General features: G+C 38.6%; 1 protein-coding gene across 9 annotated transcripts in view; it reads right to left on the bottom strand.

Moving 5' to 3' along the window:
- Positions 1 to 16,492, bottom strand: part of ELAVL2 (ELAV like RNA binding protein 2) — a 197,257-nt gene that overhangs the window by 33,595 nt on the left and 147,170 nt on the right. For all 9 annotated transcript variants that reach the window (XM_060762460.2, XM_060762452.2, XM_060762455.2 and 6 more), the window contains one exon: positions 5,330 to 5,433. In XM_060762460.2, the coding sequence (XP_060618443.1) occupies positions 5,330 to 5,433 (104 nt within the window). The remainder of the gene's footprint in view (positions 1 to 5,329; positions 5,434 to 16,492) is intronic.

The following is a 16,492-nucleotide window of genomic DNA, read 5'->3' as shown; positions in this document are numbered from 1 at the left end:
TCCATCTATTGGCAAACTAAAATATTTTTATTTAAGGTAGGCTTTTGAAGAAGGTTTCAAAGATCAATTCAGGGGGTGCTGTGGTTTTCAACTTTGAATGTTTTTATGGATTTTAACTGCAAATTTTTAATACCATTTATTAAATTCTATTTTTATGTTTGTGTATTTGTAGATTTTAAATTGTATTGAAATGCTTTTAATGTAAGCCACTTTAATTCTTCTTGTGGAGAGAAAAAGCAGGGTAGAAATAAACATTGTAATAATACTCTGCCACAGACATTTTAAAAAGGGTTTTTTGCTTTTTTTTAGCGGAACCCTGCAATGCCTCTGTGGAACTCTAGGGTTTTGCAGAACACAGTTTGGGAACCAGTGGTCTAAGTACTATATGCAATCATGTATAAGTGACCCCATGTGTAAGTTGAGGGCAGGTTTAGGGGGCAACGTTTTTGGATTTTGAAATGGCACTGGATACGTCAAGGGTCATCCAGTAGAGAGGGCAAACACCAACTTTCGGCCTGTTTCCAATCTTCCCTTCTTGGGCAAAGTCATGGAAAGCGTGGTGGCCTCACAACTCCAGGTATTCTTGAGAGACACGGATTATCTGGATCCGGCACAGTCTGGTTTCAGACCGGGACATGGTACCGAGACGGTCTTGGTCGCCTTAGTGGATGATCTGCGCCGGGAGCTAGACGGGGAGTGTGTCCCTGTTGGTGCTCCTGGACCTCTCAGCGGCCTTCGATACCGTCGACCACGGTATTCTTCTGGGGCGCCTTGCGGAGATGGGTCTTGGGGGCACTGCTTTGCAGTGGCTCCGGTCATTTCTGGAGGGTCGTACCCAGAAGGTGTTATTGGGGGACTCCTGTTCAACGCCACAGCCGTTGACCTGTGGTGTTCCTCAGGGCTCCATCCTGTCCCCCATGCTGTTTAACATCTACATGAAGCCGCTGGGTGAGATCATCCGGAGTTTCGGGGTGCGGTGTCACCTGTACGCAGATGACGTCCAACTCTGTCACTCCTTCCCACCTGCTACTAAGGAGGCTGTCGAGGTCCTGAACCGGTGCCTGGCCGCTGTAATGGTCTGGATGAGGGCGAACAAACTGAAATTAAATCCAGACAAGACAGAGGTACTCCTGGTCAGTCGCAAGGCCGAACAGGGTATAGGGTTACAGCCTGTGCTGGACGGGGTCGCACTCCCCTTGAAGGCGCAGGTTCGCAGCTTGGGTGTGACCCTGGATTCATCGCTGAGCCTGGAGCCCCAGGTCTCAGCGGTGACCAGGGGAGCATTTGCACAGCTTAGGCTCGTGCGCCAGCTGCGCCCGTATCTTGGGAAGTCTGACTTGGCCACGGTGGTACACGCTTTGGTCACATCCCGCCTCGACTACTGCAACGCTCTCTACGTGGGGCTGCCCTTGAAGACGGCCCGGAAGCTTCAGCTAGTCCAACGCGCGGCAGCCATGTTGTTAACAGGAGCAGGGCGCAGAGAGCATACAACGCCCCTGCTGTCCCAGCTCCATTGGCTGCCGATTTGCTACCGGGCCCAATTTAAGGTGCTGGTGTTATCCTACAAAGCCCTAAACGGTTCCGGCCCAAAATACCTTGCAGACCGCATCTCGGCCTACGAGCCCACGAGGACCTTGAGATCATCCGGGGAGGCCCTTCTCTCGGTCCCGCCCGCCTCACAGGCACGTCTGGCGGGGACGAGAGAGCGGGCCTTCTCGGTGGTGGCCCCCCAGCTATGGAACGCCCTCCCTACTGAAGTTAGACAGGCGCCCTCCCTGATGGCTTTTCGTAGGAGCCTGAAAACATGGCTCTTCGAGCAGGCCTTCAACTGAGTGTATCATTGGAACGATATTGGAACGATACTGGAATGGATCATGACTACGAAACTGACTATGACCCCAGGATTTTGACGAAGCGGATTTTTAGTGTATGTTATGTAGTAGTAGTTTGGTATGTGTTGTCGTGATTTGCTGTATACTGTCTTTTCCATGTTGCTGTTCACCGCCACGAGTCGCCCTAGGGCTGAGAGTGGCGGTCAATAAGTGCAAATAATAAATAAATAAATAAATAAATGTTGCCTCAGAGCATCAGCTGCCTCTGACCACTCATCCCATTTTCCCACATTCAATAAGATCATAAATAGTGCCACAAAAGGGAGTAGAGGGGGGCGGTGCTTCTTTTAGGTTTCTTCAAGATAGACTTGCCAACTCTACTGAGAGTGTAACTTTTTTTAAAGAGTTAAGGTATAGTACTCACACTGACTTGTGGATAAGTCAACACAGCTTGTTTGAGCTGAGTTTTGGGGTACAATTTCTAGACATATGATCCTTATTTTTTAACTTCACTTCAAGATAAGACTGCATGTTTAGTAAAGCAGGTCATATTGCCATAGAAGCTTTTTTTTTAATGTAATAGTGGCTTGTCTCAAAAACAGTTGCATTTTTAAAGTCTATAAATGCTTATCTCAATTTAATTCTTTACATTAGGATGCTATATTAAGAAAATCTGGATTGTTTTCTAACAATGCATAGCAATTATAACTTTTTTATAATTAGACAGTTCTAGTAGATACAAATTATTAACCCTTCAGAGTGGAAGGAGACAACACAAAACATTTTGAATTCCTGCTGCTAATTCCTTTACAATGACAGAACATCTACAACTTTTGAATATTACAGAGTAGGAAACAAATCTACAAGCTTAATTTGAATATTTTTTAAAAAAATCTATATTCCCCTGACAGGTAATAATTATACATAAACACATTAATAGTCAACTTAAAAGTGCCATGTTAAGGAGTTGTCTATACAAGAAAGAAGGTGAAAAGAAAGGAACATGCATCATGAATTGAAAAACATGGCCTTTGTATTGACTCACATACACTTGAGTAGCAGATATAGCCCTTCTTTCAAAAGGTAAGGAGAGACACCCTTTTTAAACACCTATTTCAGTGGGAGCCACACCACCTCAGGGAGAATTAGCCATTCTTAAAAAAGATATAAATTTCCTCCTAATTTTATGACAATTTTAAGATATGTCCCCTACCCCACATTTGAAGCTTGCCTCGTGTGAAGGACACTATCGGTGGCAGTTTCGTAAGTAAACTGCTTATTTATTGCTATTTGAGTCAAAAAGCAAGCCAAGCAATCCAGAGCTGTGAGAGGCATTGAGAATTTAGATCACCAATCTGTCTCTCTCAGAAGCCTGCTCACAACAGAAAAATGGAAACCCAGCTTGGCTAAAAGATGCTCACAGCTGCCTCTCCACTGTAGTTGAAAAAACTCAAAGCACTCATTTTCGGCAGCCACGTGGTCTGTTGCGGCCAGAGGAAAAATGGTGGCCGTTATGGCTGGCCAATAGAGCCAGAACAGCCAGAGCTCATTTTGAAAAACGGATCTGTGCACAGCCCTACTGATTATCACTGAATGGACTAGTAACCTTATTAATTTTAACTAGGACAGAAGAATATGGGAGCGAGCCACCATACACAAAAAACTGCAAATAAAATCCTTATTAAAATGGGACCCCAGCTCAACTCTTATATATGATAAAAGATATAAGTTCAATTTGTTAGGATTGTGGTACTAGCAAATGCCAGTATATCCCTATGTGGTGGGAATGTTCAAAAGTCATTTGGGGGGGGGGGGGAGAATAGAAAAATGGAAAATCTATTTGAAATACCACTTGAAGTGAATATAGAATTTATATTAATGGGAGTGTTAGGGAATAACAAGATTAATACACAAGAACAAGAACTGTTCAAAACAATGATTTGAGCAGGAGCTGTAACAGCCTGAGAATGGAAAAATGACTGTAGAGATTTGGAATAACTGTATTTATGATTAGATTCAATCTGAAATTATAGCATATATAATTTGGGAGGATAAAAAGGATAAAACAGAAGAAGTTAAAAATAAATGGAAGGCATATTTAGAAAAGACAGAAAGAGACTAAGCCAATGTAAATATTGTATGGAAATTAAGGAAATCGTGTGCATGGTTAAAGATAAAGATATAGGGTAAATATGTGGTCAGGGAGGAAGGGTGATGGGGGTGGGGATGAGGGGAGTTGACAATGAAAATGTTATTGAAGAGAAGAATGTATTTAAAAAAAGAAGGTGCAGACATAAAATGTTACATGAAAATGAAGTGTGTATATAAGTATGAGCCCCAATGGAAACTAAGTATAAGCAAGATATTGTAACAACAATAAAGATATTGTGAAAAAAAGAAGAGCTACTAACTGCAGTGGCAAACAAAAAGAAATTGAGGAGCCTACCAGCGAGTGGGCACCTTTATGCCCGTGGGATATGGCAAGGTTACCGTCAAAATTCAAACTGCTCAAGTTTTTGGAAATTCTGTTAGGATACTGCACAGGTGAAGTACACCCCAGTTGTGTGATTCACGGAGACCGCGAAGAAGCAGCTTGTGTTGTTTTTTTTTTTTTTTGGCCAGGTAAGGATATATTGGAGATCTTTTTCTTTTCTTTTATTCTTTCTTTTTCTTTTCTTTCTCTTTTTTTCTTGGCATTTTTTGTGTTTCTACTCTAGATTTCCTTTTTTTAAAAAAATCACTTTTTATTTTTAATGCAACTTTTAAAACATTTTAAAATAAAGTTAATAAAATAAATAAACCCCATTTAGTCTGTCTCTAACAATGTGATAACCTTAACTCTTAATTAACTTTGTTAAAAGAAACCTAATTTCCTATTATTTCTACAGAGTTTCTACAGAACTTCTTCAGTGTATGTTCTTCGCACAACTCAAAAACATCTGGCTCCACAGTCATAGGGGAACATTTTCCAGAAAACAATTTGAAAATAATGACACACATTTATGGAGGAGGGATCTTAGAATAACACAATGTAAAATGACAAAATTATTTTAGCATGCTTGCAGCAAATGTCTATTCATCATGGAGATACATTCTTGTACTGAAGACTTTCCTTATACAAACTTGTAGTATAATCACGAAGATTCAAAGCCCATAGCTTCTAAATAGTCATAAGCTGAGCCTAAATACTTTAAAAGACAACAGATCCTGTCCGATCTTGGAAACTAAGATAGCGTGGAAACTAAGATAGGATGGGATACTGCCAAGGAACACCAGGTGCTGTAGGCTACATTTCAGAGGAATGTGCTGACAAAACCACCTCTGGATATTCCGTGCCTAAGAAAACTCAGTGAAATTCATGGTGCTAGGATAAGTGAACAGACAACTTGAAGACACCTACACACATATTTCAAAATTTAGACAATCTCTGAAAATAAGATTGAATATTCATATGCAGCTACTTAAAAATACTTGATTTTTTAAAAAATTCTACCTACTTTTATAGTTTTGGTTTGGAGTCTCAATCCATTTAGTGTATTAATCGCCTTTTCAGCATCTTTAGGGTCAATGTAGTTCACAAATCCATATCCCAAGCTCTGCCCTGATGAGAAAAAAAGAGAGAAAGTATTAATAAAACAGCAAAGAAAGCTAAAATATTTTGACTTAGCATTTTATTAATGGAAGACCGTTAAGTTATTTTGCATTAGAAAGAGCCACAGTCACTAATGTGATTTTCAGTTATTTGCACACTGAATCACTCTAGTAGATGCATCCTGAAAATAGTAAGAACAGTATATTTTAATTTTATGATGACAATTGTATGACAATTTGGAGAACAAACTAATAAGAACAAACTTGTGATCTCTAAAGCTCCCAACAAATGTACTTTGATTCAGAAAATGAACGTAGACTAGGTGGCTCTCAACTCCCCAATGTAGACCAAGTTGAGGGAAGAGGGAGATTGCATTTCAACAACATCTAGAGGACCCTATCTTCCTCATCTCTAACCAAGGGAGTCCATTTTTGATATTTCATTCAGGGAGCTTCCTAAGAGTAAGCATTAAGGGAGACTCTTTAAGGGTAGTACAGGAGATTTAAAGAGGGGAATGTGCCTCCATGTATTCTGAGCAGAAGTCTCTGTTGGATTACAGTTCCTTCCATGAATAGAAGATATACATTTGCAAATACATCAGATGACACATCACAATGCATGGGGAAGGACAAGAACATTACATCGAATGTAGTAGTATTATGAAAGTTGGACATATAAAATATGTATTATGAAAGCTGGACATATAAAATAATTCACCTAAAGATAAAGCATTTTCAATGTGATGAATACAGAAATAAAAGTGCAGTAGACTCCCATACCCACAAAACCAATACCGCAGTTTACCTACCCACAAAATATATCCTCTTTGGGAATTTTTTCTATGGTATGTGTCCACCAGAAGATACCACAAAATTGTGCTAGCAAATTCCTAGACTCTCTAGGAATTATCCAGGTCCTCTAACATAACTGTTTGATAACTTCCAGAGGAAGTCATTCATTTCTACAGGGTTGGTTGTCATCCAGTTTCGTGATAGTAAGTTCAGGAACATATCTACTACAAATGAAATAGAACCATTATACTTTACTCTGTATAGTTTGTTCCAACATCTGCTGAGGTAACCAAAACAGGAAGCAAGTACTAGTAGTTCAAGGAGGTAAGAATGGCACAGGTGGAAACCAGTGGAGTGACACTATGTTCTACCCATACGCCTCACTCAAAAGCATCAACATAATATCGTAGAGTTCAAGATGAGATGTAAAGCATTTCCATTCCTTTTTGCTGCCCAGATTATTATTCCCACCCTCTCTTTTGAAAAAGCTGAAATACTTCAAAGCTTGTGAAATGGATGTACATAGTGGCTAAGGCACAAAGTCCCAGGAACCAGGCTCAACTGCACTCATTACCCAAGCCCACAAAGACAATGTGTGCAACAAGAAAAATTACTTTTGAAAATTCCAGTAGACAAAGTTTGAAATAGAAAACAACTTAAAAGCTCCTTCAAAGAGAACAAGAATGAAGCAGTCAGGTAATCTTCCCTTATACGATTAAAGGATTTTAACCATTGAGAGGATTTTGATTAAATTTAATCATTGCCATGTGAAGTCTGAATTTAGAGTCTTTAATCCTACTGTAGAATCAATCCTTTTTCAAGGAATCACAGATAAGAATGAGGAAGAATAGCATAAAGCAAAGCCTCAAAAGTAGTTGATCTTTTGCAAACTTCTTGATCTTTTGCTTTTACTAGCTGGGGTATTCCTAGAGCGAATTCATCCAAGAATGGCTCCAAGCAGTTCTTCTTTCTTCCTTCATATTCAGCTCTCAAATCATATGTTTTTCTCCTTCTTGGCTGCATGCTGCAAATCAAGACAGCAACCTGTATTGGTGCAGAGATCAAAACCCAAATGTGCCGGCATTTTTACAAGGAATCTCAGAAGAAGATAAGCAGCAGTGCAACTGGAAAGTGTACATCATTTTGAAATATACCTAGAATAAATTTGCTTGCCATAAACCTTAACTAGGTTTTATTTAAATTTGCAAAAAATCATCTTTTCTAAGAAATTATGTCTTTTCATAATGATAAAATTCTAGTAAAATGTAACCAGATACAGTAAAATAAAGACCAAATAAAAATAGCAGATAAAGATTAATAAACAGAAAAACAACCAGGTAAAATCAATTATGTAAGATTTACCATCTTAGGGGACCAGAAGCCAGTCAAAACAAAATGACTTTGCTTGTCAACAGAAGGTCATGAGAAACAGAGATATCCTCCCTTGGCAGGGAATGCAGTAACAGCTTCTAAGACACTCCCCCACAAAATCATTTAGCTAAATATACTTCACAAGTTAGTGCACAGAAAGGACTTCTCTTAACATCCACTTAGACTTGCATGCGGCTGAGAGAATTCAGGTTTTCATATATTCTGTTCCCAAGATCTGACTGAAGCATTCTGAACCATGTGCTTTCTCACACAGAACATGTTACAGCAGCTCAGACAAAATGTAATTAATGCATGAGTCAAGATGATCATGTCCAACATTTCCAAGGGCAGTATGAGAGTGCTAGTGTTAGAGCTCTTGGTATTGCCAAAATCCATCTTCTAGGTACAGCTTTTAATTTCAAAGCATACTCAAGCTGTGAGCTTGGTCTTCAAGGAAAGTGCAATTGGAGATAAATTAAACTGCTATTCTTCAATTGCCTTAAGTAAGAATGACCAAGGACATCTACCTCACTTGGATTAAAACTGTGCTTACTGACCCCCTCCGAAGTCCATTACAAAAAACCTGAAATGGATTCAGATGGCATGGTGCGAAGAACACTGACAGTTTGAAAGTAATGGCCAGAGTACAGCAGACATACCGTACACATGAATTTATTGCACATGGAAAATAGAGCGGTCTTTTGAAGTAGATGCAATACATTCTACAGAGGACTACATGGACAAAATCAGACGTTGGATAAAGTATGTAGAAACCAACAGGGTAGCATTTTGATGCCTGGACAATTACAGCCAGATTTATGTTCTCAGAAACCATTGCTTCTTTTTTCTCAAATCCTAGACATAATGCAAACATTAAACTACAATCGGCGACAATTTCACTCAGACTACTATCTGCAGTTGATAATGGTTCTAAAATAAAGACTGCATGGCAGCATATTACTAATTTTTGGACCCTTCAAACATGTCCTGGTTTTTACAGTTTAAACCATGATGACTTTCTAGCCAACTTTTTTTGTGTCAGAAGCTACTTCAGAAAGTGCAAGTAGCTTCTGGTGTGAGAGCATTGGCCGTCTGCAAGGACGTTGCCCAGGGGACACCTGGATGTTTTACCATCCTGTGAGAGACTTCTCTCATGTCCCGACATGGGAAGCTGGAGCTGACAGATGGGAGCTCACCCCATGTCATGAATTTGAACCGCTGACCTTTAGCAGTATAGCCGACACACACCTTTCTGACATATTGATATTCCATATTTAATAGAATCATTATCTAATTATTGATATTGATTTTCCTACTCTTAGATTACCACATCTACATTTGCGGTTGTTCAAAAGGAAAAAAATGGAAGCCACCAGCAAGTTTGATTCTATTATTATTAGAATCCCTGAAAAAAATGGTTTTAATCAAATACGGCATTATGACTTATTGTTGTTGGGAATGACCAAAATGGTTATTTTCTCTGTATTTTACGCTTTAGTCAGAAAGTCAGAGAATTTTATGACCATTTGGGTCACACACATCAACTGAGTTCAGTATTTCATGCATCTGATGAAATGATTGGCAGCTGATATAAAAGCTAAAGCAACAACGAACCTTTACATTGCCATAGGTCTTTTAAATGCCATAAGAATTTGTCACATTTGCTGCAACAAGCTAATATGGTTACTGCTCTGGAAGTTAGAGGTAATAAAATACTAATAGAAAAGACAAACTAGAAAAGATGGCATAAAATTAAAATATTAGGAACCTATACAAAAGGGAAGAATGGTGCACCATATTAAAAAATTGGAGTGATGATACAAAAAGAAGAGAAAAGAGAACTGAAGCAAGAATTATGGTTCTATAAACATATAAAACCAGCATTTGCACAGCCTTAAGGGAAAAGTCAGAGACATAATGCCAGTGAAAATATCTGCTATTGTAAGTGAAATTGTCTACTGACAGAGGAAGACTACTTGCAGCAGTCAGAGGACAATACAGCTTGAGGCAAGGCATTATTGTATATTCAAAGAACTTAATTAAAACCACAAATGCTCTGCTTTGCGCCCATGGGCTACAAACGACATTAGAAACACTGAAAGGATTTTTCTAAAAACCAATCTTGAGCCCATTACTCACATAATTCCACCCATGGAAGAAAGAGATGGTAGAGATACTGTAAAGGTGAATTGGCGCATATGCAAAGCAGGAACATTTGTTTAGCATGTCACTGAACTTAGTTTATGTACCGAAGTTTAGGCAGGTTTATCATCAATTTTTACATGCTGAGTTCAAATTAACTTTCCATATTGGTAGAATAATCTTATATATACATAGTATTTTGCTCTACAATGGAAGGTTTCTTATCCAACACAAACATTACACAAGGCAATGAGTTCAATGCTTTTTAATTTCTTCTGTTCAAGGAATGAAAAAGAATAGGTGCTCCCCTTTATCAGAAACAATATTAGAAAATACATGTTTAAAACACAAGGAAGAAAATGCCTTACAAATAGGTAGAACAAGTATAATAATGCATCAAAAGCATGACACAAGATGACAAACAACATTAAACTCATACACAAATGCCTACCAAAATAAAAATATACTGAATATTTTTCAAAAGGCTAAGGAGGACAAATATGAGCAAGGCAACTGAGCAAGATTTGTCCATAATCTTGGTGTCACTACTAGAAAGATGTTATCTTGTGTCCCCAACCAATCTTGCTGCTGATGGCAAATGAAGAGAAGAGCCTCAGGTAATAATTTCAATGTGTGAGCAGACTCCTATAGAAAAAGATTATCCTTCAAATAACCCAGCCCCAAACCATCTGTGACTTCAAAACAAAAAGCAGTGCAACCTCATTTATTGTTTTGATTAACCACTATTTCAAAGTTTTCAACTTTCATCTTCTCCCACTACACAAAGCACTGGAGCACAGACATAGCCACAAGCAGTCAACATCTTCTGAGCTGTGGTTTACATTTTCTACATAGATTTCATCTAAGAGAATTTCTTATTTCAGCCAATCAAGGTTTGCATTCTGTGTAGTGTGTTCAAGGCAAATTCCCCTTCACAACACTAAGAATCCAACATGCACAACATACAAAGTGGGGAGGCCACTACTTCATTTGATACAGCTGTAAATAGGGCTGACCCAATAATATGGGTGCTAGGCTGTTGATTGATGAATCTGATACTGCAGCCCACTGCTGAAACCCCTAGGATGACAGGAAAGAAACCATGTGGACCTAAGTCCCTACAATAACCTCCCCTCTGCCATCAAGGGGTCTGTTAAAAGCAGTGGTTCTCAACCTGTGGGTCTCCAGGTGTTTTGGCCACCAACTCCTAGAAATCCCAGCCAGTTTACCAACTGTTAGGATTTCTATGAGTTGAAGGCCAAACCATGTTGAGAACCACAGATTTAAAGGTATCTGACTGTGCCACCATACAAACCTACCTCAACCACACACTGAGTTCTATAAGGCACATGTCAAACGCAAGGGCCCGTGGACCAAATCACCACAGCATTTTAGGGGGCCTGCAAAGGCTTCAGTGCTGGGGTACCATAGTTACATTTATACAGTCTTATAAGTAAAAATAGCCCTTTGAAGGCAACCATAAGGTCAACCGTGCTTTCAGTTAAAATGAGTTTGAGCCCTGCCGTAAAAATGATTCCCTTAATGTTACCAATGCCTACAGAACACTGCTAACCCATATCCCAGATCTAGGATCCATGCCAGCCAACCCCCAAAGTTGTGACAATACTAGAAGCAGACATCGCAAATGTATGCAATACAACCACTGCAACACAGGGAGGGAGAGTGAGATGGTGCTCTGGAATAAACCGTTGAAGGTTCGCTCGAGCAGGTACTTTGAATCCCAGTACCCAACCGAAGTGAAGCCTACCCAATAGGGTTGAACTTGGTAGCTCAATCTCGTTGGTTGGTGGGTCTAACTGTTAGGCCCGCCAGCCAACGAGATTGAGCTACCAAATTCAACGATATTTGTTGTCCATTCTCAGACCCAGCCAAGTATTGGGAGAAAGAAATGGCATTCTGTACCACTCTGCACTGCCCAACTAAGCAACTGCCCCAAGTGGCAAGTGGGGCAGAATTCTGCTTACAAAATGCTCTTTATGGAGAGGAAATTTTCACTCATTCCTCCCCCATTCAGTTTGTAACCCTTCAAAACAGACTGAAAGAAGGATGTAGAGGAGTTTGTGTAGAGAAACCAAGAGAAATCATCATGACATCATATCTGCAAGAGACTTTGCCTGGCGTTAGTTTCTTTTAACAGAGTGATCTGAATCCAAATTCAAGAGTATATTAAACCTACAACCCTTTCTTTCCAAGTAAAAACACTGTAATACTACTTAATACTTTAGAAGTGCACTGCGGCAAGGTAATCTGGCTACTGCCTTTAAATATGAGAAATATCCTCAGGACTAATGCATGATTTGAAATCTAGTGTAGATCAAGACAAGTTCTCTAATATTGGATTTTCAATTTCAAAGTTTGACACAAAGTAGTCTGCAGGGGTATTTCTAGAACTGAATAAAAGACAAAGAAAATATTATGTGGCAAAGAAGTGTTAATCTGTTGCTGCCTACTCTTTTCTACATAAATCATGTCTTGTCAGCCAATTTTACCCTCACTTTCATTCACACAAATCATAATAAAGATTTCCTCTTTTCAGAAATGGTTAAGTGGTTTAAAAACAGAATGAACTATAGAATAACACTGGTTACAAGGAATGTAGCTCTTGCAGGGAATTTTTGCGGGGGAAGTTGGTATCACTGCCATGTAGCCGGAAGCCAGTAGAAGCGAATGAGCAGTGCCAGTCATCAGTAGCTCATCAACCAACATTGTGGTGAAGGTTAGAGATAAGCATCCCCATTCCGTTTCCCTCCTGTCTGTTTCCTTCATGACAATGCGCGTTCACACATTACTCGTGCAACACAAGAGTTGTTGACTTCATTTGTTTGGGATGTTTTGAGCTACTCCTCTCACAGCCCCATTCTCACACCCAGTGAGTATCACCCGTTTACTAAATTGAAGGAACACATGGGTGCAAAACACTTTTCCAACAATGATGAGGGATGGCTTAAAAAGGGAAGGGAGACTTCTATGGTAAAGGCATCAAAATCTCATCACATGGATGACAAAATGTACTGACCTGAATGGTGATTACGTGGAAAAAATAACATAACCTATTCTACAATCCATGTAAATTTTATTAAAATATATTCATTCTTTGTATTTAAAAAAATATTGTAACCTTACTTTCCATATATCCCTCGTGTGTCTGTGCATACACACACAATCTCTTTAGAATAAAGCTTGCCAATTAAATCTCACTGTCACTGTAAATTGGAGTCAATTCTGAAATGAATAAAAACAGGTTAGAATACCAGTGTGGTGCAATGGTTTGAGTTTTGGACAAAGATTTGAGCAAACTGAGTTTGTTTGAGGCTGGATCATCTCTCCTCCTCCTCTTTTGAATGTAAGGCACTTTATTAAAAAAACAACAACAAACAGAAAATAAAGACAGATTTTTTCCTCACACATAATATTCAACCCCCACTTTTTTCAAAAAAAAAAAAAAGGTGGGTGATTATTATACCAGAAAATACAATATTCCTCATATATGGTAGTCATATTGTACTAATATTGAGCAATTTTAGAACACTGTGTTAGAAAATATAATTAATGTTTTCTCTGACAAAGCTTATTCAATTCCAATGCTTGGGGAAAAATTGAACTACTGCATGCCTACCTACATATCAATTAAAAGGTTTCCCCCAATAAATGAGGCTGTGGATCATCTGGCAGGACTTCAGGACTGCAATTTTAACAGCCTTAGCCAGCACAACCAAGAGTGAAGAATGCTAAAAGTTGTAGCTCAACAACATATGGACAATCACAGAATTTCCACTTATCCTATAAATGTTATGAGATTACGCATACTAGTAATATAATAAATAATAACTTTATTCTTATATCCCGCCACCATCTGCCCAAAAGGACTTGGTGTGGCTTACAAGGGAATAAGCACACATTACAAATAAAAACAGATTAAAACCAAACAAATAAAAACATAACACAATCACAAATCATCAACTTAAAACAATAAGGCTGAGATAAAGTTCAAAACTGGGATCAGGCTCAAATAAATGCAATGATTCCAAAATGGGGACAGTGGAAAGTGCAGAATTCAAGTGAAATGTTGTCCCTATCTTCAAGAAGAAAAAGAGGACCTAAACCATTACCATCCAGTCAGCCTGACATAAATACCAAGAAAGGTTCTGGAGATCAATTCTGAATTGTTGTATGGCTTCCATATTATTCAAATGTTCCTCAACATACCATGTTCAAGATGTACATGGCATCTTGAAGAACATCTGATGCCCTCAAGCCACCCTGATTGTGTAAAGCAAATATCCTTTACAGAACCAACCTACACTTTCAGAGTTGAAACAAACCTTAGAACATTATGTTTAAAAATTAGTGTTAAATATTAGAGATTGGTAAATTATGTCACTATCTTTAATATCAATATTTTTAATTTAATCATTTGAATTATAGTTAATTAATTCACTGATCCATAATTAATTCACTGATCCACTGTGCTAGGCCATGGGATTTATAAACAATGTTATAGATGTTGACAATTCTGAATTTAGGGGGAAGCACATCTTATTGATGCATAGCTTCTTCAAAAGAACTTTTAAAACGTTGTTCTCCTTTGACCTGAACATTTTTTCCAAATGGACAACAAAGTCCATATTGTGACTGTTGCTTGGGAATGGCTAAATTCAAACATGTCTTCCAACTCCCAGTGTAATAATGAGTAGTTCACTTCAATTAGAAAATATGTATTCCAAGTAATGCAGTAAGTGGATATTTTCGAAGATTAGTCAATGAATAAAGGGTATAGAATTCACATTTTGTTAAGTCACTCAGCAAACTTATGGCAAGCATTTACTGAAGATAACAAATACTATAAAACTTTATCTGAACTGACCAAACCAAATTGAATGTTTTAGTACATTTCTCCATTTCACACTTCATTACAAGTCAGCATTTACTCACGTTTGCTTCTATAAGGTAGTCTTTACCCATTCAGAAGCAATTCTGTTTTTATTATTATTTGTGCTACCATTTATTATTTGACATTTTGAGCTCGGTCACAGTATTCTATATACTATGCATAAGTCTAGAAATTTCACTTAAAACCAATTTTAAAAACCTGGGTTGACTTATTCATACACAATTCACATGGGCTGTTCCTTAGCTCTAAATAAAAAAAAATATGGAACTATAGTGTTCCCTCACTGATTGCAGGGGTTCCGTTCCAGGACCACCCGCAATAAGTGAAAATTCACAAAGTAGGGATGCCATATTAATTTTAATATTTATACATTATTTTATGTATTATTTTCTTACCTGCCTCCCAGTCCATCCCAAGGGTACCTATCTGCTTCCCTGGCCTCTGCAGACCCCTGCAGAGCCTCCGGAGCCCCGCAGGCAATAGCAGGCCCAGGCCTTCTCCACCACACCTCAGGCTGCCACACTTCCGGGATCTCTGGAAGCCAGGGAAGCAGGCCTTTCCCGCCGCATCCCAGGCCACTGCACTTCTGAAGTCCCTGGCCTCCATTGGTTGGAAATATTTTATATTTTATATTAATATTTTCAAAAACCCGTGAAAAAGCGAGTGTGCTAAAAGTGAAGTAGCGAAGCCCTTGTGAAAGGAAAGGATTTAGTGTGTCCCAGGAGAAAAAAGTGTCAAACCTTGTTGGCGAAATGGTGGTGAGAGGCCAATGAAAGGGGAGATGGCCCCATGAGCAGCACTGGCACTTTTATCTTGCCACGGAATGGTCCTCGCCTTATCCATGGGTCATATCAAAATCAATAAACACATTTATGCTTATGTTTTAAACAAAATACAAAACATTTAATGCAATACAATTTTGTTGTTACATGATCTATTTCCAGATCTATACTCCAAAACATGATCTTGACTTATACATGATTATATATGGCAAACAATAAACATGCATGAGTTCGCACATGTCTTCTGAGAGGTTACCTCTAACAAAATGCATGCAACACACACATCCATGCCAATATCTCACAGATTTGGGAATTAAGAAAATACCAGCCTTTGACAACTAAAAAAACAAGGACATCATTCAGAATGTCAACTATGATGAGTCAAATACAATGATTTAAACAGAAAATAGACGTTTGCATAGTGTTAAATGTCACCTTTAAGCATGTATGTTAACCTACTCACTCAAGCCAAAGCATTGTTTTTAAATTTCATCTGTGCAATTTATTTATTCTAAAGATAAACAAAGCCTACATAGGCAACAGAGGCAGGTAAGATCACAGCAGAAAAGTAATGTGTCGAAGTGGTGCTGACTGAGAAGCAAGCACAAAGCTCTCAGGTTGATCCATTGCCTTCCCCAATACTATAAAATGTTCTTCCTCTGAATATGAAGAATTTTCCCTATGGAAAACCCTTCAACGGGAACTCAAGCAGAACTCTGAAACATTACTTTTTAAGTTACTGTGTTAGGTTTACCACTGAGTAAAAGTAATTGCTTTTCATTACAGCACTTTCTTTTTTGCTCAAACAACATGGTTACAATTCTTGTTAGTCGCACATTATTTTAAAATTAAATGTCTCCCTACAAAATATAAAAATGAAAAAAAAACTTACAAAGTATCTTACACAAAACAACATGTTAAAGCAGCAGTTCCCAACCTGTGGTCCATGGACCACTAGTGGTCCGAAAAAACTAAAATATGGTCCGTGGCCTCATCATTGCTACACTGTTGCAACAAGACTTGCTAGTCTTGTGAAACCCTCTTATAGTGCCGTTGACCTATAAATCCTC

The sequence above is a fragment of the Anolis sagrei genome, chromosome 2, assembly GCF_037176765.1.
Source record: "Anolis sagrei isolate rAnoSag1 chromosome 2, rAnoSag1.mat, whole genome shotgun sequence".
In the NCBI taxonomy this organism is placed as follows: Eukaryota; Metazoa; Chordata; class Lepidosauria; order Squamata; family Dactyloidae; genus Anolis; species Anolis sagrei.
This window is presented reverse-complemented; position numbering and strand designations above follow the sequence as displayed.